General features: G+C 51.8%; 1 protein-coding gene and 1 long non-coding RNA gene across 8 annotated transcripts in view; one reads left to right on the plus strand and one right to left on the minus strand.

Annotated features, from left to right (window-relative positions):
- Positions 1-643: 643 nt before the first annotated feature.
- Positions 644-26,132, minus strand: part of ZFAT (zinc finger and AT-hook domain containing) — a 204,693-nt gene continuing 179,204 nt past the window's right edge. For all 7 annotated transcript variants that reach the window (XR_011543242.1, XR_011543241.1, XR_011543240.1 and 4 more), the window contains one exon: positions 644-1,588. Coding sequence is in view for 4 of the 7 variants with exons in the window: in XM_008518448.2 (XP_008516670.2) it covers positions 1,349-1,588 (240 nt within the window). In the remaining 3 variants the exon portion in view is untranslated. The remainder of the gene's footprint in view (positions 1,589-26,132) is intronic.
- LOC139085163 (uncharacterized) lies at positions 17,305-24,893 on the plus strand. Its single transcript, XR_011543243.1, has 2 exons — positions 17,305-21,698; positions 22,269-24,893. It is a non-coding gene; the product is annotated as an uncharacterized lncRNA (long non-coding RNA).

A 26,132-nucleotide genomic window follows, 5' to 3' on the forward strand; every position in this document is an offset into this window, starting at 1 on the left:
GGGAGAGGGAGAGAGGCAGTAACAGAGAAGGCCAAGTGCACCAGGCTGCGGACTCCACCCTCTTCAACCAGAGCAACTACCACTTCACCTGCTTGTACATCTGCTGATATATCTGCATGAGATTCCATCTGAAGACAGGACTCTCAGATGGAACAAATCGTGACCTGAGTGAGTGAGACGGTGGGTGATGGTGACAAGAGACCCCAGTGCTGGGCAGGGCACAGCAGGACTCACTTTGATGTCCCCACAACGCTGTGCACAGAGAAGAGGCTCAAAAAGGGACTTATATGGGACTTACCATGAGCACCTGGACTGAACCTTTAGTCAAACAACAGTTGTCACGCAGGCTTCCGATGGCCGGTTGACTGCTCCTCCCACGTGCAGAGTGGAAAGGAGGAACACTCCCCAGCCTGGGCTCACAGCAAACCCGAGGCTGGAGGCCAGGAAATGGAAGCTAAGATCCTTAACCTCACCCAGTGGGCCCCAAAGCAAAGCCAAGAGCTTCAGAGGGGGAGAGAGCATCATTGTCCGCAACTTAGGGGTCTGTGTCTCAGACGGGGTGGTTCTGGGTGGGGCCCAAATCCAAGATCTGATTCAGGAAAGGGAAATGAAAACCATTCAACCTAAGGGAGGAACCACGTACTCAGGCCAAGACTGTTTTTATTCCACCCACCTCACCTCCTTAGAATGGGGCGTGACGAGAAAAAAGTGCATTTTTTTAAAAGCAAAAGAATTCCAAGACTGTAAGCTGAGACCCCACCTGGGATGGCAGTGGCGGAGGGATGGGGTGGGGGGGGTGATCAAATTGTGGTTACTTCACAGGATAACTCGCGCCCTTGATAGTCGAGGTGGGTAGAACCTCACAGACAAAGCCAGGCCCCCTCCCCACTTCCCCCGGAGAGGTGACTCAGAAACCATGAGGTCACTTCCTCTGTGATGGCTGTCTCCCTTCCACCAGGCTGCACAGCGGTCCCAGATGAAGACTCAGCACCTAGATGGGATCAAGGAGTCGGGGATGTGCTTCAGGGAAGATGCTGACAGGGACTGGGGGTCCCTGCGTGAATCTTGAAGTAAACGGGCAAAGCGGTGTGGGCCATGTTTGGGAAGTTGATGCAAAAGTCCTTCCGGAAGCAGAGGATACAGGGTAAGGGGGGTGTGTCTGTGCTGGGGGCAGGGTCCTGTACTGCTGGTGATGCTGATCGCCTTGCCCACCCTAAGTAGGACAAGGAGAGCCCCATCTGGCCTCCATGGAGAGCGCTGTTCTATGGCTTCCCCGCCCTGGGCGCCCCGAGTGTCCCGCAGAGCCTGGCAGCCCTGCGCTGGGGGTCCGTCCGACGCTGCGTGTCCTCTAGAGCTCCTGGGCTGGCTGCCCCACGGCCGGCTCCTCTACAGGCTGCATGGCCTCCTGCACGTACACGATGAACTCCGAGGCTTCCCCGCCCTGCGTGTAGACGGTCACCGTCTCGATGCCCTCCACCTCGTCCGAGGACACCACCAGGTGATGCTGCTCGGCCAGCTCCACGGAGGCCTGCTGGAGGGTCTCCTGGATCATGACCGTGTGGTTGGCGCTGGGCTCCTCGTCGGTGACCTGTGGGAGGGCAAGAGAAGGGTCCTAAGGTCCTGCTTCTGGGTCCAGTCATGACAACAGAATCACAGCTAGTGCTTATGGAGCATCTAGTATGTTCCAGGAGCCTGTCCCTGGTGCACATAACCCTCTCAGAAATGCTCTGTGCTTGCTCTCACCCCCGGTTTACAGATGAAGACAGCGAAGCTCAATGCTGCAGAGCAACACGCCCAGGGATCCCAGCTGTGGCGAATGGTGGAACCCAAGTTCAAACCCAAAGTCCAAGCTCTTCTCTGGGTGCCAAGCCGCCTCCCCGAGGTGTAGGGGCTGCCAAGGGTATGAGGGTTGGAGGGCATCATACAAGTTATTTCCTGCAACCACGCTTAGGGGTGGGTGGGGTGCTCTGGGAAATCCACAGCTGGTCCTTTGGTGATGGGAAAGGGACTAGTTTTATCCTGGGTTGTCTGTCTTTCCACCCACTCTGGGAGCTCAACTCTGTATCAAAATCATCATCACAGTGGGAAGGAGGAGACACCCTCGGAAGCCTGGTTTTCCCAGGTGTCGTCCACCAACGCTAATGCCTGAATGAGGCAGGAAGGCAGCCTGCTGATGGGAACTCGCTGCCACAGGGCTGGGCAGGAGGGCTGGGAGCTTCTGTCCGTGGAGGGGCCTGCTGAATCCTATGGCCAGGCCTTTCTCTGAAGCTCCCAGCAGGCAGATTCCAGACAAGGGCAAATTCCAGCTGGTGTGGACGCCCCACGTCACTGACTCCATGCTCTAGTCTGTTTTAAATAACAACTGTCTTTGATCTTAAGCAGAGAAATCATAGAAAGAATATGGGAAAGATTTAGAAAGAGTTGAGACCCGAGAGCTGCAAAAATGGCTGAAGAGTTAGAAACAAGCCCGGGAGGAAAGAAAAGGGGCCTGGGACTGCTCAGCTGGGGAGTGAGAGTCCTCAGGGATATGGAGGGAAGCCAGGGAGACCTGGCTCTTCCAGGGGGTCCAAGTGGACCTATAAGAAGCTTTGTCCTACAGACCACTCTTAGCTGCAAGGTTTGGGCCACTTTCACCTACAACTCTCAGTTTTCTCACCTGTAAAAGAGGGACTAACATGCCCACTTCCAAAGATGCTGGCAGAATTAAAGGAGATTTTGTATGCAAAGTGCATGCTTAATAACATCGCTGCCCTTTTGAAGCCTTCATTCATTCGTTAAACCAAACCTCTGTCATGTTATCAGGTTCTGCTAGACTAAGCTCCATGAGGGCAGGGCCCACGCTCTCTCGCCACAGCTGTTTTCCCAGAGGCAAGCTGAATGCCTGGCCTGCTCCTGACTCCTCTCCCAGCTGGGGCCTCGCATGGGGCGGTCTCCTGTTCCCTGCCCGGCCCTCTGTAACACGCCAGGACTCCACTCTCTCTCTGGGAATGGCCCACCCGGCTTCGAGGGGTCTCCCTGGGCCCTGTGACTGTACCACTCCCTGGGAGCAGGAAAGGCTATGTCACCTGGGGGATCACATTTAATTCAGAGAGAACAGAAAAGGCACCTCTGCGGTGGGCTCCACATAAAATGATGCACTGGAAGGAACTTTTAATTTGGACTGATAGAATTCACCAGAAGCTCGAGAGCTATCCTCAGTGGAAACTATTAATACATTTAGCCAGGTTTGTTTTTCCACAGTAAATCGAGACCTTTTTTTCCTTCTTTTACTGTTTGTTTCAATTTCATTTAAATGGGAAAACGTATTGGGAACCAAGACTTTAGAAGTAAATATTGATTTATTTCACTTTGAAAGAGAGCACCCAGCAGAAGGGGAGGGAATACACAGCAAATGCTTTTCTCCTCTTAACTGTCAGTCAATCCTACACAAGGAAAAAGTGAGGCAACAGGGATGATGTCTGCTGGGGTCCCAGGGACTTCACACATGCAAAACGAGCCCACTGCACTTCAGGTAAACAGACGAAGTGATAAAAACAGTGAGATCAAGCGATACACGAGCTCTGAGACATGCTCTTGGGCATGACGTCATAACCTGGATATCGCCATTTGCCATCAGAGCTGAAGCCTAAAATGAGCAAGTAGTCACCAACAGAAAATTTCCACTGCGAACAATCCTTGTCCCTTTGAACAACTCTAAGACCACGATGCCTGAGGACTGACAAAGGCTGAAAGGAGAACCCTGCCCTGGCCCAGGCCGTTGAGGAACAGAGGCTACAGCCTCCTGTTCCTGTGACAGCAGAATCCTCGGTGCCAGCCCAGCAGGAAGGGGGAGGTCCCAAGATGACCGAGACATGGCCACTGTCCACTGATGCAGGGAAGAAGAGAGGGCAATGACCAAGAGGAGGCCACCGTGCTTGAAACAAGGGTAGACAGTGTGTGAACTCTGTCGCATCAGGGCCCGGGGACACTTCATGGAAGGTGGCATTGTCCACAGACGGCGGGAAAAGGCACTGCAGGCAGAGAGAAGACAGTGAGCACATGGCAGGCATGTCCCCACAGCCCCGCCAAGGCAGCTGGCCTCCTCGCAGTCGCCAACCCCCCAGGCAGAGCTCCGTCTTCACCTTTCCAGAAGGCTCTGTGCTATCTGACACTGCCGAGCCCACCTCAGCTTGACTCACTGAGGTGCCTCTTGGCTGCTTCCACAACCCTCTAGCAGGCTTTGTTCCGAGCCTTCTTGTAAATTCCAGAATTCCCCACAGCGCTTACTCTGCCCGCCTACAAAGGCTGGAGGATTCCTGGTCCCCACCCTTGACTCCTTCTCTGGACCCCTCATCTGCGTCGAGGCTTCTGCTCCTGGCTGAACCCAAGACACCAGCCCCCACGCCTGGGCTGCAGACCACAAGTCCGTCTGCACATGGGAGGTCTTGGGGGATGTCTGTCAAAAGTGCATAAGTCACAGGAGAGGGAGTGTTGGGAGGGAAGGGGCGGGTGAGGCCTGAACAGAAGTTCCCTGTGAGATCTGGAGGAGCCTGACCACCAGCTGAGAGACCGAAACTCGATATTACAAAGGAACACACTGAAGCTTCCCAAAGGGCCCTGCCCGTCCCACCTGTGGTGCTCCGTGAATCGAAACTCACCTACCATGAGAAGCTACAGCTTACTGAGCATTACACTTCTCTCACTATCCATCTAAATATCTATGTTTCTTTGCCCATATTACCCTTCCTAACTACTGAGTCTATTTAAAGATAATCCCTCCTCCGTTTTGTTTTTTCAGTTTTCAGCGCCAGCATTTTTTCTGCCAGAATCACCATTAAATTCATCCACTGCTAATTATGAGAGAAAAGTAAACTTTCCACACATGGTCCTCTGGGCTTAGTTCAACAGAAAGAGAGATGGAGGCAACGCGAATGTGCATTTCACAGAAGTCCTGCAAACGGCATCTTTCTCAGTCAGCTCGGGCGTAATGGGGGGTGCAGGCTGTTGCTCCGTCATTTTACTGAGCATCCAAAATGTAACTAACAACAACCAGGGGTCCCAAAGTCCGCCTGCTGCCTGCTGTTGGGCCAAGAAGACATTCTCATGAGCTTTCGCGGGCAGCTCTGCCAGCCCTTCAGGTGCCGGCCCTACAGAAGCCCCACTTTACACACAGCTGACATGGCAACACTGTAGCAAGGAACAACGAGGGGCGGTGGGTGGCTTTACAGAGCCGTTTATGAGGCTTTCTGCAGAGTGAGCCCCTCCCCGCCTTCACACACTCCAAGGCTTGTATGATTCACACTCTGTTTGTTTTTATGTTTCATGTTTCTGCAAACCACACCCTTTCTTCCCTGTCCCCGTGGAACCAGCGCCCACCCAGCCCCTTGCAGTTTATTGGACACTCTGCCACGCCTCATCCCCATCATTTACTCCAATGTCCTGTGGCTCGGGCACTTCTGAATGAAACCTCGAGTGGTCCACTGACTCATCTAAGGTCAAACAGCTGCAAAGTATCAAAAACTGGACCTTGGTGTGAGCCCAAGCCCAGAGACCTTCCTCAGCTGGTGCAGTGTGACAGCGAATAAAGGGACTACATGTCACAGACCAATAGGGTTACATTATTGCTCTTTACTCATCCCACTCAGTTTGTGGCTGGCTGTATAGCTCTCGACCATTTTCTTTGTTCAAAATGATCACTCCAGTAGCTTAATCTATTAGCACAGGCTTCACATTGCTCTGCACAGTAGAAATGGTATGGCTTCACTGTGTCATTATCCCCTGAGACGGGGACTCCATTTACCCCACATGCAATATCTAACACATCTTCCAGCTAAACGATCAGCAGCAGCACAGTTAGCTTAAGAGAAAACTTTAACCCACGGACTGCACCAATTATTCACTAAATCAGGCTCTGTGCTCTGCAGCCCTGCCCGCCTCAAGTGTTCTTCTGGAATCTAGACCAGACCACTGTCAAGCCCAGACACATTGTGGGGCTCCATTCGTGCTGCAGCGCGGCTGCCTGCGGACACCCCGTCTCCTCTGTGGCCGTGAGCCGCATCCTCTGCTAGTGGGGCAAATGCTGAGGGAGACCCTGCTGGCCCTGGACCCCAGGCTGCCTCACTTGTCCTGCTTTGTCCCTACTGCCTGTCCTGCCTTCTCCCCCTCTTCCAGTTTCCTTCTCCTCTTTCCTTGTACAAACCATTCCTAGCAGGTTATGCTGTCCCCCTTCCAACATTCAAGAAATTCCCAGAAGTGCCCCTGGCTGGGGAGCCCTCCTTGGGGACGAGGGCTCCCTGTGCTCACATGCGCTGTGTGGAGCCCCTGCAGAGCCCCTTCACAGGGCTCCGGGTGACAGCACTGCCCTGTCCAACAGTCCTGCTGTGTGTGACAGTCTCACTCTGTACACCAGCCCCGCTCTGGGGGACAGCCCAGCTCTGTGGGACAGTCAGCCTCGCTCCGGGCAACAGCCACACTCTGTGGGACAGTCAGCCCTGCTCTGTGGGACAATCAGCCCCACTCTGTGGGACAGTCAGCCCCGCTCTGTATAACAGTAAGCCCCGCTCTGTGGGACAGTCAGTCCCACTCTGGATGACAGTCAGCCCTGCTCTGTGGGATGGTCAGCCTCACTCCAGGCAACAGCCCTGCTCTGTAGGATAGTCAGCCTTGCTCTAGGGGACAGCCCCACTCTGGGGGACAGTCAGCCCCGCTCTGTGGGACAATCAGCCCCATTCTGTGGGACAGTCAGCCCCACTCTGGATGACAGTCAGCCCCGCTCTGTGGGACAATCAGCCCCATTCTGTGGGACAGTCAGCCCCACTGTGGATGACAGCCCCGCTCTGTGGGACAGTCAGCCCCACTCTGTATAACAGTCAGCCCTGCTCTGTGGGACGGTCAGCCTCACTTCAGGCAACAGGCCTGCTCTGTGGGATAGTCAGCCTTGCTCTAGGGGACAGCCCCACTCTGTGGGACAATCAGCCCTGCTCTGGGTGACAGCCCCACTCTGTGGGACAGTTTGCCCCATTCTATGGGACAGTCAGCCCAGCTCTGTGGGACAGTCAGCCCCACTCTGGATGACAGTCAGCCCCATTCTGTGGGACAGTCAGCCCCACTCTGGATGACAGTCAGCCCCGCTCTGTGGGACAGTCAGCCCCACTCTGTGGGACGGTCAGCCTCACTCCAGGCAACAGCCCCGCTCTGTGGGACAGTCAGCCCCACTCTGTATAACAGTCAGCCCCGCTCTATGGGACGGTCAGCCTCACTCCAGGCAACAGCCCCGCTCTGTGGGACAGTCAGCCCCACTCTGTATAACAGTCAGCCCCGCTCTATGGGACGGTCAGCCTCACTCCAGGCAACAGCCCCGCTCTGTGGGATAGTCAGCCTTGCTCTAGGGGACAGCCCCACTCTGTAGGACAGTTAGCCCCGTTCTATGGGACAGTCATCCTCGCTCCAGACAACAGCCCCGCTCTGTTGGACAGTCAGCCCCGCTCCAGACGACAGCCCCGCTCAGTGGGACAGTCAGCCCCACCCCAGATGACAGTCCTGCTCAGTGGGACAGTTAGCCCCCGTCTGTGGGACAGTCAGCCTCACTCTGGACGACTGCTCTGTGGGATAGTCAGCCCTGCTCTGGGTGACAGACCCGCTCTGTGGGACAGTCAGCCCCGCTCTGGGTGACACTCCTGCTCTGTGGGACAATGCCGCTCTGTACAGATCTCCCCGCTAAGCCGGCAGCATCTTGAGGGCAAGTAGAGGCTCCTCCGCCCAGCCCAGCGCCACAGGCTCAGCAGGCACGTAGGAGCCGGTTGTGGTACCCCTGGAACTATCCTCGGGTAGAACCGGGAAGTGATGTTAAAGAGGACAGCCTGGGGCAGCCAGGCCGGCCCTTGTCTCTGGTCACAGGAGCTCACCCAGACGACGTGAGGCTGGGAAGAGGCACGCTGTCCACAAAGAAACCCTCTTTGGCTCCCAAAGTCCTGAAGGTCCATCCCTTCATTTTAGGGGAGAGATGCTGAGCAGCTCAGAGAGAAAACAAACTTCCCAGGCCCACACTGACACAACCAGGGCCCAGAATCTCTGACCTTTCACCTGACAGTTTCCAGCCTACACCAGGTGACTTCCCACCAAGCTGCAGAGCAGGTTCGCTACAGGAAGAACACAGCCGACCGTCCAGCGTGGAACAGCTGTTCACCTCCCAGCACAGCCTTCCACACCCTCTGACTCGATCCCCAACACGCTTCTCTGTGACGTAAACCGCACGAACTATGATCCCTCCCAGGACATCAAGAGGCCCAGAGACATTCAAGGACATTGTAACACAACAGACAAACACTAATTAAGGGAAGAAAGGGCTGTATCACGCAGCTGAGTCCCACAGAGGCGGCAGTGAAAAGAGAGGACAGCTGGGTATTTAAAACAACGTTTTAAGAACTGTTGGTGGACTGGAACAAACAACACACGTTTGATCCCACCCTCCCCCAGAGCTGTCAAAACTATGCCAACAAGCTCCCTGCTGAGTTCCTCGCCTGCTGTGTGGGAGGGGCTCTGCTCCACTACCGAGGCCTCGTCCTCGTCCTTGTAGGCTCAGTCACCTGAGCAGGCATTTGCCATTGCAGCCCCCATGGGGCATCAGAATTTCCAACAGGTTCGGTGGAACATAGCACATTATTCAAACTTGGCTCCCGGCACATAAATAAATGATGAATAAAGAAAGATAAATAAAACCTCTGTTGGCCCTAAAATGAAAAGAACCCAGAATGACACCTGTTGGGATGGCATCCATTTAACGTCGATTCGCTTTATAACCCTTGGGAATGAAAATCGCTGCAGACTGCCTCCATTAAGATGCTGCCCACATGTCCAGTGCCCTCCCTCAAGCCTGTCCCCCTCGTGGGGTGATGGGAAGATGCTGAACGCCTTCCCTTGGGAGATTCTAGCTTGAGGGCCTCCAGCACGGGGATCATCCTTCAAATTTTCAGGGAGAGGAAACCCCACTGTCAACACTGCCACCACAGGCAGATCACTTCACTTCACATCTCAAATCCATTTTTAAGTAAGTTGAACCAGGTTCCTATTTATTAAACCATGTCTTGGGGAACAGCCCTCTCTCCAATGTCATTATCATTCTTGAAAGGGAAAGTCCCTGGGGCCACAGGCCAGGAAACACACAGATTTATTCTCCCGTTGATGGCACTCCTATTGTTCTCAGGATTACTTCCCAGAACTTACTGCTGTGAGCCCGCCCTAGGAGACCCTCTGTGGTTTGTGGGGGCAGACAGGATTCAGAGGGCCATTGTCAAGATCATCAACTCATGAAAGGTGAGCACCCATGATGGGCAGGGCTTAATGAGAGCACGCATGGGGAACACAAAGAATCTCAGACAGGAGCCCGACTCCCACCAGGAGACAGGTTAGATGCATGCAGTGTGCATATGTGTATATGCATGTGAGTGTGGGTATATGTGTGTGTGGCAGGATATGTGTGTGTGTCAGAGTATGGGTGTGCACATGTATATGCTTGTGATGTATGTGCGTGTGCAGGTATAAGAGCACGGGCATGTGAGTGCATGTGCAGGTATCTATGAGTATGCATATGTACAGGGATATGAGCATGGGTGTGTGTGTGTGCAGGTGTAGATGAGTGTGCATATGTGCAGGGATATGAGCATAGGGGTGTGTGTGTGCAGGTGTATGTATGTGTGCATATGTGCAAGGATATCTGCATGGGTCTGTTGTGTGTGCATGTGCAGGGATATGGGCATGGGTGTGTTATGTGTGCAGGTGTAAATGTGTGTGCATATGTGCAGGGATACAGGCACGGGTGTGTGTGTGCAGGTGTATATGCGTGTGCATATGTGCAGGGATATGGGTATGGGTGTGTTGTGCGTGCATGTGCAGGTGTAAATGTGTTTGCATATGTGCAGGGATATGGGCACAGGTGTGCGTGTGCATGCGCAGGTGTATATGTGTATGCATATGTGCAGGGATGTGGGCAGAGGAGTGCATGTGTAGGTGTCTATATGTGTGCATGTGTGCAGGGATATGGGCACAGGTGTGCGTGCGTGTGTGTGTGGGTATGGGTATGGCATGGCTATATGGAGGTACCTAAGCTAGTACCTGTATCATCATCTCTGTCTCTCCTTCCTCACACTCCCTTTTACAATTCCTTTGTCAGCATCTTTTGACACGACTTCCCCCCTTATATTACCATCATAACGACCTTAACAGGCAGGCCCTTCACAGGCTGTGGACTGTTCTCAGCCCCCCTACTGAACTCTCCCGCAGCCCTGTGAAGAAGGCCGGGGGGAGAAGGGGAGGGCGGGGCGGGGAGTGCAGCTGCATCTTTTTGAGAAGTGGTGGTTCAGAGTGTATGAGATCCCACAGCTAGTAACACATGATTCTGGAAGCAAGTAAGACCCCCCCAACCAAGGCCTACAGTCTTCCTAACCACCTCTGTTTAACATTTGGTGGCCTCCTGTCACCATCAGGATGGAGCCCAAGCTCCCTAGTTGGAGGGACAAGGATCTTCCTGCCCTGGCCACTGCCCAGCCCCTCCCTCCACAGTCATCTTTGCTTCTTGAACATGCACGTGCTCGCTTTTGCCCAGAACCTCTGCCCTCACTGCTCCGCCTGCTGAAGCCCCCACCCCACCATCTTCCTCTTGAGACTCAGGTCTGTGCCCTCTCATCCAGGGAGCCCCTAGGCTCCTTGAGCTAGCGTGCCCAGAGAACCCTGTGTCGACCCCCATCATATGGAGCCTGGCCACACATGGCAGGCAGAAAAGAGTGAATCCTGCTTCTTGAATGAGTCACTGCCATATAGACTGCAGAGTGGAAGGCTCTTAGGAAACGTGCTCAACTTGCTCCAAAACCTTCAAATAAAACATAGCAGACTGCCCAGGTGCCACAGTTAGATGGCATCAGTCACAGGGAGGAGCCATGGCCAGTGGCATGGGGAGAGGACCCTTAGAGGTCTGTGTCTCTCCAAATGCATGAGGTCACCGAGGGCAGTCACTGCTGCCTCTGTGCACCTCTCATGGCACTAAAGGAGACGTCCCAGTACAGAAGCAGGGCCACTGCACTCATCCTCGTTCAAGTCCTGCTGTGCTCACAGATGCAGATGCTGCCAGATGTCACGGGCACTCCCCAGTGAAGGCAGCTGAAGGGCAGTCGGGGTGTGAGTGGGGTCGGCCTGAATCTCAGCCTGCGTACTCCGGCTACATGGCCTCTCAGACATATAAAGAGACATAGATGCTGAGCATCTACCACATGCCCTATAAATTCTGTGATAACTGAGAAAAATGCTCACGTTTAAATAATTGAAAAGAAGGCAGCACACAAGCGCACAAGCCATCCTGTGCATCCGCCACACTTAGCACAAACCCCCCTCTGGTGTCCGTGGTCGCCCTGACGCTGTGTCCACGGCCCCTGCTGGCTCCCCACACCTGGCGCCCTCCCAGCCTCCTTGTTCCTGTCCCCCACGGAGCTAGTCCCACCTCAGGGCTCTCCAGGTGACTTCCCTGCTTCGAGTGCCCTCCCAGTTCTGTCACTCTGCTCTCCCTCACTCCCTCAGGCTCCTGCTCCATGTCACCTGGTCCACCAGGACTTCTCAGACCCCCCCAGCAGGAATAGCAGCCTGGGCATGCTCTGGCCCTCTCCTGCTCTCTGTTCTCTTCGCTGCACGGTCACCAGCTGAAATTACATCACCTACTTCTCTCTCTGTCACTGTGAGCTTCATGGAGACAGGGACCTGAATGGCGTTTTCTGCCACTTTATTGCCAGCACCTACGATGTGGCCTGGCCTGAGTGGGGTGTCCAGCAACTACCTGCTGAGCAAATGAAGTTTGGAAACCGTCATTGCACTGGAAGGGAGGGGTCAGCATTGTCTGTGTCTGCCTACATAGCATGTAACAGGGGATCACTATTTTCTTCTTTCTACTTTTTCTGCGTTTTCTAAATTTTTAAGATAATATAGTCCTTTAATAATTGGGGAAAATGAAGCAAAAGTAAGATAAGAAAAAAGAAACGTGAAGAGTTAGGAAAGGGCAGAGTTACAGACAGGGTGTGACCGGAGGGGTGGGTGGGGAGGAAGCACATGATCATTCCACATGTTCTGAGATGCCGCAGCTGGCCTGCTGAAGGCCACAGGTATGGAGAGGATGTTTTGGGTGAGAAAACGTTTTCCTTCAAGAGCACAGGACAGTCACTAGCACTGTGCTGGGCATAGAGCACGTGCTCTAAAAGTGCCGTGGGAAACGGCTCTCCAGAAGCAGCCCGTGGGTGGGGAGATAGATTAGGCTGGCACTCAGCCTAAACCTCGGCAGGAGACGCGGGGAGAGGTCCCAAACCAGGATCCTCCTTCTGTATTTAGCACTGGTGGGAGTAAGAGGAAGCTAGAGAGTGAAACCAACAAACCCCACGGGGCGCAGCTGCAGACACTGGATCAAGGCCGGTTTTCCAAGGAAAACTTGAGGCCTGATTTCTGAAGGCACCTCACAGCATAACAGGCTGTCTGACAGGGTGCTCGTGTGATAAACAGGCTCAGCCCAGCATCTCCTCAGCCATCATCCTAATGGATAGGAAATGGGCAGGTGGCGAAGGTTTACTGAGGCCAAAAGTGACCAGGAAACCAGAAGACGGACAGAAAACAAGCTCTAACATCGGGAACAGCGCTGAAGGGCTGGTGCTTGCTCTGGCTGTCGACAGGAAAGGTGTCCAGTCCTCGGCTGGAGCAGGAATGTGACATAAAATCAGCACGTGCATTGCAAGGCAGACAGTGGCCTCTGTGTTTGGACACCTCGAAGTGGCGAGCCATTTACTGAATCAGCCATCTCTGATCAGCCACCCCTGCATTTCTCATACGCTCCATTCTCACGTACTTCAGATGACTTCTCTGCTCTCCTCTGTTCCACTGAGAATTTAACATGTGTCAGACACTCAAGGGGAGGGGAAACAGAACCGTGAGCCCCACACACGCTCCCGGTCCTGAGGGGTTTGTAGTCTAGCGGAGGCGGCGCATGGGCACTTATCCCGGATGCCTAGGGTAGGGTGGGGTGCAGGCCGTGGTCAGGGATGGTCTCCTGAACGAGGAGACCCTGGTGTTGAACACTGTAGGAGTGCCAGGAGTCAGAAGAAGGCAAACATCTGCCAAGGTTCCTTCCACTGCAGAAACTCAGACTCCACAATCTGCTAAGAATTAGAGGGCTGCACACAAAAACCCAAATACGACCAAACTGCAAGGACCAAAAAGAACACTGCAGTCGACTGTTTTAGGGGAAATACTCCCCCTCACCGTGTGTGTGTTCAGGCTCTGGGGAAGGAGCCTTATTTCTTCCAGCAACAAGGGTTTCACTCACTGCTTAAATTATACCACGCAGGAGCTTCCTCCAGTGTTCTAGAAGGGGGACAGGCAGACCCACTTCACCAGGTTCCTAGGCAAGCCCATTCACTTCACAGCTAGGTTAGATGATGGCCTTGTATACATCAGAAACAAAGGGAAATGGTAAATCCTGTCCTGAATTTATAGAAGAAAGAAAAGGTATAAATAAATGTGGTTTGTAAAAGAGCATCATGAATTACAAACTCTAAAAATATATATGTATATACAGGACCAAAAAAAGGGGGGTATACATTATGTGCGAGAAACCTGCAGAAATAGCAAAAGATATTCAGAGGCAGGAAGAAACCATTCCATACATCAATGAAGATTTAAAGCCTTTTAAAAAGGAAAGAACGCATGGGGAGCGAGGAGGGCCGTGACTCCTGCCGAGGCAGGCGAGCCGTATTCCCTGGAGACCTGGCCTGATGCCTCCCCTGCACCCTCTGCTTCTCTTGCCTGTAAGGAGACAGCAGATACTTTTTCTTTTCTGAAAACAGACATAAACAGTCCAGAACCCAAGCGGTAAAGATCGGTCACTAAAAACAGTCACTGCCAGCCCAGGTGTACGTCCCGGCTCCCCGAGATGCTGCAGGCTCCAGGTGGCCAACACGCGGCAACCCTGTTCTCCAGCCCCAGGGACGGATGGGGAGCCCTCCTACACCCTGGACTTGTCCACCGGGTTCCTGGCTTGCACACCCTCCTCCAGATCACGTCCACGGAGCGCCTGGCTTATAGGAGGCGCTCAAAAAATATCTGGATTGAATTATTTTCATGTGTACCCCGGAGAGATTTTAAAACTGAACTCAAACGGAATCAGAGCACATTCACAGTGACAGGGAAGGAGGTGGGCAAGAGCTTCTGACTGCCCAGGAATATCCTTTGATATTTAGACAAGTTTATTGTGCATAAAGCTTTGCTTCAATGACCTTTAAGCACACAGATATTAAATTTCTATCTAGTGCCAGGCATCACACGGGGGCTCTGCATCCCCGTCAGGCACCTCGCCCTGGGTGGGCACATGCTTCTCCTTCGAGCCTCACCCCTGCCTGGGAGCCCCTCCACACACCCTCAGCTCAGGCAGGCATTCCTATCTTCTTCTCACTGAAATTCCCCCACTGCAGTTTGAGGATCTCCCCCTGCGTGTTGCTCAGGAAGAAAGTCCTCCGTCCTCCGGATTTTCACAAAATCACCCCAAGCCACCACCATTGCAGGCTCCGGCCTTTCTCATGGCTGACCACTTTGTCAACCTGGCAGGCGGGCACTCGATAAAGACGTGGGGACGTGACTGATTCCCTGCCTGTCTTTGCCATCCCGAGGACTCCCTCTGTGTGCGCTGGGGAAGCACTCAGCTTCTTCCCTCAGCTGATGCAGACTCCTCCCCCTGACTCAACAAGCTGTCTCTTCTAGCAGTTTCTCCCCCGTCCTCCTACGCAAGTGACGAGCAGCCTCCACGAGACCGAGCAGACAAGGAAAATGCAGCTGACAGCGGCCGTACCGTGTTCCTCCCTGGACCTCCAGAGCCACAGTTGTCGCCAAGGAAGGAAGGCTAAACTCCGAGGACACAGCATCTCCAGGTTCTGTTTAAAGAATGTTCATCGAGACGAAACACACACCATTTCAACCACTCATCAAACTTACCCAGGTAGGTTCACTGGCAGCAAAGTAGGTCTCAGAAAGGAAAAAGGAATCGCCAATCCGTCTGATTTTGAGCACCAATGCAGCTCTGACAATCACCCTACTGGGCTGATGTGACGGTCCCAGGTCTCGTGTTCATCAGCAAGTCCTGCCCGTCGAATCCACGTGCTCTTGTGTCTCTATTTGTGCTTCTCTCTCAGAGAGAGCAGGAACATCTGCTGACCGTGACTCTCTCCTTGCCTGATCTCAAGTCTCTGTGACCCGTCTTGCTCAGAACCCCTCTCCCAACTGCCCTTTACCGTGGGCAAGTGGCCACACGATGTCCCTCGGCATTAGTTCTCCCAAATCAGCCTCCCCAAGGCCATCTCGAGGGAAATTACTCAGAATGCCTCAACAACTGGAGCTTGTGAGGGGTCAAATTATTTCCGGCCACAAACATGTCAATTTACACAACACAATTTACACAAAACTACATGTTTACCAGTCTGGACCAAGCAACAAACTGTCCTATGAAACACACTGTTTCATCAATCCCGGGACTTCTAAAGCCGAGCACAGGGCCTGGATGGCTGCATAGATACCTGCTTGCTGAAGGGAAGCTTCCAGAAGCAGAAACAGCTCTGGCTGAATTCTACAAGCACAGAAGAGCTTGAGGAGCTATGTCACTCCTATGACAGGAGCTAAGATTTACTGAAGACTTAACCACATGCCCAGCACATGCCAACTGCTTCATTTGCATAATCATGCATAATCCATACATTAGCCCCATGGGGTAGGTTCTATTATTTTCCCATTTCACAGATGAGAAAACAGAAGTTCAAAGAGGAGAAGTGCTTTGTCGTAGGTCACACACTATGAAGCAACAGGCGCAGGGTTCAAACCCAGGCAGGCTGGCTCCCTCTCAGCTACTTCCTACACTCCCGGCTATGCCAAGGGCTCCTTCTCCCCCACTGTGACCGGGCCTGGGGGACTCTCAGGAAACGGGCTTCCTGGGAGACACACTGTGCACTGTTCATCCAGGGAGGGCCCCTGTCTCAGAGGCCTGTGGTGCCCTGGCAGGGCCCACACCAGCAGGAGCTCATGAGGCCGCTGAGTATGAGCATGTTGAAGGCACCCTGAGCCCACCCAGCTGAGCTCCCCAGCATCTGATGCTCTATTTGTGTTCTTGAGCACCCACGAAGCCTCTAAAATGCACCAGGCCCTGTGCTAAGTGTGGGAGATCCCAGAGACAAATAAGACCAAACCTCCTCTCCCATGAGCCTCCTGTCCAATGGGGAGAAAAGATGTGTACAGACAGGCACAGCGAGATAAGTTTGTGATGACGTCCCTTAGAACTGTAATGGGGACGCGTACTCCTGCGCACCTCCATTTTCTCCACTGCCTAGAGAGGGGAGAGCTTCCACCCCTGCCAGGTTCAGCCTCTGGCCACATCCCCTTCCTAATTTGCCGACTGGGGAGGAAGGGCCACAATCTACCATGGGGTCTGGCCCAGAGGCTCCAGACTCAGGTGACTGTCTGTGACAAGCCCACAGGTGGGGCTCCCTCCTTGAGCGTTAGCTTTTCTGCGGATCTCCCCCTTCCCACAGCCACCGTGGGCAGCCGGGTCTTCTCACAGCGGACGGCCATGCAGCATCTTCTCTCCAGTGACAATGCCGGGGGTGGGAGTGGACGTAGGGCTGCTCCTGAGACAGCAGGAAGCCCATGAATGCCTCAGGGCCCTAACTTAGACCGGAGGCCTCCATTGTGGGGTGCTGCAGGCACCCTGATACTGACAGAGGGGCACTCGGCTTCTCATCTGACTATGCATTTAGTGACTGTTTGTGTCCTATTACTGCCCAACAAATTACCACAAAGGCAGTGGCTTAAAACACAAACCCTTCTAATCACGCTGACCTCTGCCAGCAGGCGAGGGAGTTCTCGGCTTGCCGGGGCTCATGGGACCAGATCAGGCCCTCCTGGCTACTCTTCCTGTCTCAAGGTCAACTGTGCCGTCTAACAACACAGTCAGGGGAGTGATGGCTCACGTCGTTTACAGGTTCCAGAGAAGAGGTCTGATGTGGACCTGAGAGTCAAAAGAGGGCTTCCCGAGAGAGTGCCACTGCAGCTGAGCCCTGAGCGACAAGGGCAGCCTTGCAGAGGCTGCTGATGAGCATTCCAGCAGAGGGTACAGCTGGTGCGGAGGCCTGAAGGTGGGAACAAGCGTAGAACAGAGGAGCAGCAAGCAGCCAGTGCGTAGGTGCATAACGAGCAAGGAGATCGGTGGGGGGGGGGGGGGGTGGTCAGACTGCTATGGGGTGGGGGAGGCCACTGTGAGGGCCTATTCCCAGTTTACTGGACACTATCTAAGTTATCGGAGTGTTTTAACTGAGGGATGCTGGGATCCGATTTACATTTTGGAAAAACCACTTTGTCTGTTTTGTGAAAACAGGATCATAGAGCAGCAGGAGGGAGATGATGAGACCAGTGAAGAGCAAGGTCTGAGAACCAGCGAGGGAGACTGACAGCTCAGAGGGAGCTTCTCGGGCTCTACTCCACACATGAACCACCAGGGACCAGAGTCTGACTCCAGGGGTCTGGGGTGGAGCCAGACATGCTGCATTTCTAACCAGCTCCCTGAGGCTGACACTGCTGGTCCCAGAACCACATTTTGAGTTAACAATGGCTCAGATGGAGGCAGCAGCCATGGGACAGAAGGATTATTTGAGGTAAGGGAGAGCCCACAGCAAGGAGAGAACAACGCGCTGACAGATCGGATGTGAGGGTGGGGGAGTCGCAGGCGGAAAGACGGACTCCCAGGGCCTGCTAGAGCACTGGAGTGGCGAGCGTGCACTTACTAGACAGGGAAACTGGCTGCAGACGAGGGAAGGGGTGTGAATTCCTCGGGGCATGATGCAGGCGACTGTTCCAGCTGAACGAAAAGCAAGAACCAGCCTGCAGCAGCCCCGCCCTGGGACAGTTGCAAGGAAGGCAGGGACCACATCTCCTCCAGTGGTAATTAGAGCTCCGGCTCCCTCCTGTCACAGCCTGCCTGAGTGAGCTCAGCCGGCAAGGTGAAGCTGCGGAGAGGGGAGGAGTCAAACACAACCCGCTGCCCTGGCCAAGGACGTGGGTCAGGAAACGGGCACCCAGCAAACAGTAAGACACTCAAGAGCAACAAAGTCCAATCAAGCGGGATTCTGCAAACGGCACCAACTGAGCTGCAGCCTCTGGGGTGTGACAGTAGAAAAACTGGAGCTTAGGAAAAGGAAGAGAAAAGAGAAGCAAAGTTCAACAGACCAACACCCTTGGGGTTGCTAAAGATATCCTATATGAATAAAAGTGCCAGAATGGAATACGAAAAAAAGGTTTATTCTCTGTTTTTTCAGACAATTTCCCATATGGCCACAGACATATCATGGAACTTATTTTTACTATTAAAACTTCACAAAGAAATGGAATTTTCCGTTACTACTGTGGGATAAGAGGGCTCAGCAAGTAATGAAAGGGCTATGACAGAGGATGCGACTTTTAATATCAGAAACCATACCAGCAACAGGAATCTCTGCGAGAAGTTTTATTTAAGACAAAGACCAAGAAAGATCCAACGGCTAAGGGAGAACTACGGCAGGCTCACAAAGGACGAGAGATGGCATTAAGTGACATGGGAGGGTGACCCACTGCCAAGACCCTGAATGGTTTTTTGTCTCTGGATCTATGTGCTGAAGGTCACCATTCAGCGACGACAGAACAGAGGTTCTGTAAGGAATGGGAAGTATGAAAATATCTGACAAGGCTCTCTGTTTGTGTAATGAGGTGCTGGATATAATTAAAGTCGGCAGAGCCCCAGGATCAAATAAATTGCACCACAACAGTCCTTAGGCAGGAGCCAAACCTCACTAACCGAGACATGCAGTTGAAAACCGGTTCCTGCAGTCAAGGCTGTATGGCAGGGAAACAAAGCAAGCAGTCAGGGAAACTTCAGTCTTGACACAGAGATCCAAAGGACTGGGAATTAAAAGGTAAGAGATGTCTGTCTGACTGCAGTACCTATTCGTCTGCTAACGGAGAGTCTGGTGGCGGCCATCCAAGGGTCAGGAAGCTCTGTGCAGGCCTCTGCTCGGGGGCCCTGCAGCACGCGATGGACATGATCACCTATGAAAGATGTAAGATTCCCCTGCACGGGCTTTCCAAAGGCATTTGAACCCATCACAACTGTAACTGCACCCTCGAGTCAGGAAGCACAGAACAGACGTGGCATTCCCAGCACACGATGAGGAATAACAGAAAACAGAAGCAGTTACAGACAAGACTGCAGTTACCATCAGTTCTTGTAAGATGATATATAGTCTAATAGGGAAGATGCCTTAGATGAACCCCAGCAATGGCAAAAGAACCATAATGGGAAAGTTGGATAAATGACACGCTGAAGATGCTGGGGTTTCATTATGGTATAAAAGAATAAAAATCTGCTATTCTAATGTCTCGTGCACTCACAGGCAAATGGTCTGAAGACAAATGAGGTTTTGAAGGGGAAGGTGACAGAGAGAAGTGACAGTGACCCTCCCACTGTCTCCACCACCTGGACAGCGCTGCGGTCGGGGAGAGGTTTGTTTACAGCCTGAGTCCAAAAGTGCCTCTGTGGGAACGAGGAAAGGACAGACGATCCCACAGACTCACCGGTTATTTGAGCTTAAAGGGGTAGCAAACAGGAAGAGCTTCGCTCAGTCCTTTCTGTGGGCAGGAAAAGGGGAAAGATCTCAACGCAGTCTCGTTTCACGATGCAGACAGCCAATACCTCCTCCACCGCAATCTTTAAAGGACCGCAAGAGCATCTTGCACCAAAGGGATTCTTCTGTCAGGCCTCTGGCTGTGCAGTTAAACGATCAGCTTAATAGAATGGAGTGATTGTTTGAAAAGAATAATGAAAGTGGATCTTGAAGCCTCACATACTTCACTTTCCAGAGCCCTCTCCCTGTGCTTTTGCCGCGAGGCTCATGAAATGTTCAGCATGCGGCCCCGAGGGGAGGAGCCGATTCTGGGCTCCCCTCCTGGGCGGGTCACAGGGCAAGGCTTCTCCCAAGCAGAGGCTGCACCTGACAAGTCCCTTCTGCAGAGCAGCTTCTCCCCACCAGACGCCCCTGTAGAGACGGACAGTGCGAAAGGGTTTCAGGGACCAGATCACTCAGGGCCTTAAATTAAAACCAGGACAGGCTGGACCCACGCTTCCCTGCAAACAGGCAACAGGTGTACGTGGTCGGCCACAGAGGTGGATTGCATCTCCTTGCAAAAACATCAAACTACAAATAACAAACAGCAATTCCAATGCTGGCTGGCAACCAACACGTCTTCCAGCGAGAACCGTGACCGAAACTGCCTCTCAGTCTGAGTGCCACACGCGGAGCCCATGAAGGAGGCTCTGCCAGCTCCTCCCCTCCCGACTGACTCGTCCTCAGCTCCACCCTTTAGGGCCAACCACCACAGGGGACATGCTGGGGATGACAAAGGGCCTGAGGAGGCAGCTGGCAGAGGTGGGTTGCTTTTGGCAAAACTGGAATGTCTGTATTTTTTAATCAGCAGTTCAAGCATGTGGGAAGAGTACTTGGGATTTTGCACAAGATTATGGCAGCATAATTCCGTGCCCTGCCAGGCTAAGGATCTGCGTGCGGGAAGTGGGCAGGGTGCCGGCAGGTCTGAGGCAGTCTTAATTGCTCGTTCCTGGTGTTCCCTGCCACTGGGGCACTTGGTGACGGCTTGGAAGCATCCAGCACATGGAGGGACAACAATGAAGGGAAGAGAGGCAATCCTAGGGGGCCACGCAGGGAACCAGGCACAAGGACAGAGATACAGGCCTGCCAACAGAGTAGTGCTAATCGTAGTAACTACTGAAAGATTCATTCCCTGGGGAGGCGGTACAGTAAAAACAATGTGGTTGCTCTTCTCCTGGGATTAAAGCGGAGTGTTGGTGCTCAGGGGAGGACCCTTGGGGGTCGTTGTGCCTCTGTTGGCCTCTCCTCAATGGTGGTTCCCTCAAGGACCTGCCAGACGGAGCTCATTCCTGAACCTTGAAGTGAGATATCAACTGTGATAGAAACACGGATCTACTAAAGTACGCATGCTTTCCAAAAGCTGCCAAATCACCCGGAAATCTATAAATCAAAATCATCTCTGTGACCACTGAATATTTCAGTAAACAATAACCTGGAATAAACAAGAACCTTTCCCTGACAAAGTGGCCTTCACACTCTGAAATGCACGTGGATGGGTATGATGATTAATTTTCTGTGTCAACTTGACTGAGCCACAGGGTGCCCAGGTATTTGGTCAAACATTATTCTGGGTGTTTCTGTGAGGGTGTTTCTGGATGAGTCTAACATTGAAATTAATAGACTGAGTAAAGCAAATTGTTCTCCCTAATGTGGGTGGGCCTCATCAAATCTGTCGAAGGCATGAGTAGAACCAAAACGCTGACTCTCCCCTGGATGAGGGAATTCCTCCTGCCTGACTGCCTTCCAGCCGGGACTCTGGTTTTTTCCAGCCTTCGGATTCTAATTGAAACATCAGCTCTTCCCGGGTCTTCAGCCTGCTGGCTTTCAGACTGGAATGACACCACCACACCAGCAGCTCTCCTGGTTCTCAGACCTTCAGCCACAGGCTGGAACTTACACTACTGGCTCTTGAGCCTCCGACTTGCAGACTGCACATCCTAGGACTTAGCTTGTCAGCCTCCAGAATCGGTGAGCCAATTCCTTATAGTCAATCTCTTTGTGGTATGTGTATACACACACACAAACACACACACGCACATTCCACTGGTTCTGTTTCTCTGGACAGTGCTGACTGACACAATGTATTGGGTCTCAGCAGAGTAGGAACGGTAACTGAGTCACAGAGAAGAGGGCTTGACGAAGTGCATGTTATTGGACAGCTCATCTGGACCAAACCTACAACAGGTGGGCCCTTGTACACAGGGCAATGTCCTAGCCGGTTCCCACATGGCACATACACTGAAAGGCTATTTTGCTTTTTAAAAGCAACACCAATGAACGAATGAACTGTGCCACTTCACATGCAGCGCAGGGATCTTCTCTCAGACAGGCACCCCCGAGACCCCAAAGGCTGACATCCCACGATGCACCCCACTCCCCCATCTGCTTTTCAGGGGTAAAGCCTTGGCAGTAATAAACAGTAAAAATTTTTCTAACTCAAAAAGACCCTGGATTATCATAAAGGCAACCTGTTAAATCATCCTGACGTTCTTAAAAGGAAGATGCTGTGTGATTATAAGGTCTCCTTACTATTCACAGACACACGCCCTGAGGAAGAGAAGAAAGCAACCCAGTGCAGCTGCTGGCCGGGTGGACCCAGACACCAAAGGCTGTGACCAGTGTCAACGACAGCCTTGGAGAGGTGCAAGTTGTTCTGCTGAAGATCACACAGGAGGAATGCTCAGTGCTGATTCACGACTTGGGTTCTGTGACTAAATGGAAGAGCTTGGAAACTGTGGTTTGTTAAAAATGCCAACACACCTTCAAGGGGCCAACACAGGTCAGGAAGCCAGAAGGACATCAGGCTCTGCGAAGTGACATGAAGCTATGGGCCATCTGGACTCATCCTTTCTCCCCTGGCCTTTGAGCAGTGGGGAGGAGTGGGTTGAAGGGAGAGACCAGGCTGCGGCACGTCCTGAACTGGGCCTCCCCTCAACCCCTCCCACCCGTGGTTACAACAGGGTCCACCACCTAACCTAAGGGGGGCCTCATCTGCCACCTCCCCCTGCCTCCAGTCAGCCCGCACTGATCATCAGCTCCTGCTCCCACCCAACTCCCAGCTACCCTCCAAGACTCTATTCAGGCACCAGAGTGTCCACAAAGCCCTTCCTGCCCGGCACCTGTGCCCACCCCAGACCCATGTTCCAGGTGGACAACGCCCCAGTGCTCCCATAGAGCTCTGGGAGCACTCATTACTCTCAGCTGGAACTGCCTGTTTAAGGTCTGCATTTTCCAGATCTCTTGACCAGTTCTGCTGTTTTATTTTTTTTCCATTTCACCTCTAACAGACTACATTATTTGCTGATTTATTATACAAATGTGGGTTAGCTATCTCTCTCAATTAGATGGTAAGCTTCTCAACACTATCACTCACCTGTCTTGTTCACTGAAATATCCCATGCACCGAGAACAGCACCTGGCTGTAGAAGCAGCCCAGGGGGTGTTGGTTGAATGAAAGGATAAATCATTTCCCTCAACAGACTCTTTGGCTCTTGAGAGTAGGACCTGTCTCAACCCTGTAACCCTGTGTGGTAGACAGGTTAATGCCCCCCACCCCAAACATGGGCGTGTCCCAATCACCGGATGTGAGATTGTTACCTTACAGGGACGTCACGTGGACTCTGCAGAAGTGATCAAGAAAAGAGTCTTGCGATGGGGAGATGACCCTGGATTATCCAGATGAGCCTAATGTAAGCACAAGGGTCCATACAAGAGGGAGGCCGGAGGGTCAGACTCAGAGAAGGCGATGTGACAACAGAAGCAGAGGTCAGAGTGAGGGGAAGTGAGAAGAGCTGGGCCTGCCGTGGCGGGCTCTGAAGATGGAGGGACCAGGAGTCAAGGAAGCGGGGGGCCTCCGGAAGCTGGAAATGGCAAGAAAGGAATCCTTCCCAGAAGGCAGGCAGCTGTCAACACCTTGATTTTAGCCCAGTGACACCCATTTCAGACTTCTGACCTCCAGAATCGTAAGATAATAAATTTGTACTGTTTTAAGCCACTAAATTGGTGGTAATTTGTTGCAGCTGCACTAGGAACTCACACACCCAGAGACTGAACACACAGTGGTACGCAGTAAACGTCTGCCAAATGAACGCTGTAAATTACTAAATAAGATGTTATTCTTAGTCTCTAAATTTTAATCCCTAAGAAAAGCAAAGAGTGATTAAGTCATGAGCCAATGGTGACGGTGGCTGTTATTTTCATGTCTGTCTTTTCCTTTAAATAACTAATTTTGACTCAGAGATGCTTCTGATATTTCCTATGCTGGTAGGTCTTACATTTAACCTACTTAGGCATTTTTATTAATCAATATGAATTTCTTCCTCATAAAACCCTAAAGCAAGATTTAACAGAGAGAAAAATAAAGAAACCAATTTATTTAATGAAAAGCATTTGGTCTTAACAAACGCACAATCGGTGGCATTCAAAATTCTCATGTGTTTTCCCCGGGCGGGGCTGGTGAGGTAACACAAAGATTCCTCTCTCTGAACATTTGAAATGCTCCGTTCTCCATGAATCTATTTTTAATGCTGACACTTGAGAAAAGACAGAAGTGACAGGAAATCTTTGAGGACAGATTCCCGGGTCCAACTGAAAATTTAAATGATCTGAATTATGGGCCAAATCTTTTCCATGGCTCATTAAAAAGGAAGAAGAAAACAATCTAAGAAACAGTTTTTTCTCAGCTCTTTGCTTTCCAGGCCCCTCAGCCTACCCACCAGGCCTGCCATAATTTTCATGCCAGAAACCAAAAACCCAAAAAGACTGCAGATTAATCACTTTCAGTTATCACTGATAAACCATGATATGGAAGATTCTTTTCAATTTACATTAATAAATCAAGAAAAAATAAAATTAAAAACAGAGCATATAACCTTTTTTTTTATATGGGAAAGAAATCTTGAAATTTTTAAACATCCAGAATCAATTCACGTATGACCTAGAATTTGGTTTGGCTCTGTGGAAGATACATACAGAGGAGAGAAAACTTTACAAAGATCTCAAATATGCTATCCAATAGTGCTTCTAAAACATTTTTCCTGAAACATACAGCATGTACTTGATAACAAGGTGTTCCAGCTTTTTTCTCTACAGGAAATAACTGGCGAATCAAAACATGAAACCTACAGTGTACTCAATCCTACTTAATAAACATTTATGGAGCCACTACTACGTGTGATATCTTGAGCTGGAGAAAGACAAAGTCTGCAGCATCCAGGGCCTTCCAGCGCGGTGAGGGAGAGCATTACTGCTTACCAACAGGCACACTAGAGTTCACGTGTAAGTGGCTTAAGAACACTCATTAAGCAGACAGAGTTTCTCTACTAAAAATTCCTAAACTAGAAATTGCTTAAAAGAAAAAAATGGAAACTACTTTATTTTTCTAATAAAAACAGCTATATTTAAATGTAAATGATAAGTGAATTCAGACAGCATTCCTTCACCTAGGAGAGGCTGACACACTGCAATCCTTTGCCATAGGAGGGGGCGTTGGACATCCACCTGCCCATTGGTCCATCTGTTCTCCCATCCATCATTTACCAACAGCCTCTGTGAGCTAGGGGACAGGTCAGGGAGACAGGATAACGACTGGGACACGCATTCTCGGGGAACATTTCCAAACACAGTTACTCAAGACTGCGTCAAACAGTGACACTCCTCTTAGCCCTGTGTCTTCAATAAGCCAAAAGATTCTCTGAAGGGTGCCACTGTCTTCTGCTACTGCAAACACATCGGACATGTTCACACGGGTTGTACCGGATGCTTATCTGCTTTATCCCTCGTCACGCTGTCAGTCTAACGCCTTGAAGAACGTCTAGGCTGTATCCTAACCCCGCAGCCTCATGTATCACCTCACTGCCCACGATGCTCAATCAATCATGTCCCTGAGTAGCAGCAAATCAATCCAGTTCCCAGGTCAAAGATGCAAATCACAATCGGTAGCACCCTCCTATGACTCTTCAAGGATTTAGCATGTATGAAACATCCAAAGTTCTCCTGACACCATCCCAAATAAACCCCTCCTGAAGCGTCAGGTCTAGCTCAGGAATCCACATGTCACTATGCAAAGCGGGAGTTTCAAAGAGATTTATAAGACAATCTGAAGATTGCAATCTAGTAAATACAAAGAAAAGCTACAAGAGTGGTTAGCCTGGAAGTGTACGACTCCGTTCCCAGCCACCGCAGAACACCAGGCCACTGCAGACTGAAACATCAGATTGCTACTGTCGGACTCCTGTCCAGGATCCTCCTGAGAGAAACCACGGTAATGGAGGAGGGTTTCTAGAACACGCAGTCCAAACATTCACCTAGATGTGCTAAGTCTTGTCTGTGGATCAAGAAATGCCGAGCTGAACAGGAACACACTAATTCCCCAGAGAATTACGTAGCCTGAATTTCATGCTT

Source organism: Equus przewalskii, chromosome 8 (genome assembly GCF_037783145.1).
Source record: "Equus przewalskii isolate Varuska chromosome 8, EquPr2, whole genome shotgun sequence".
In the NCBI taxonomy this organism is placed as follows: Eukaryota; Metazoa; Chordata; class Mammalia; order Perissodactyla; family Equidae; genus Equus; species Equus przewalskii.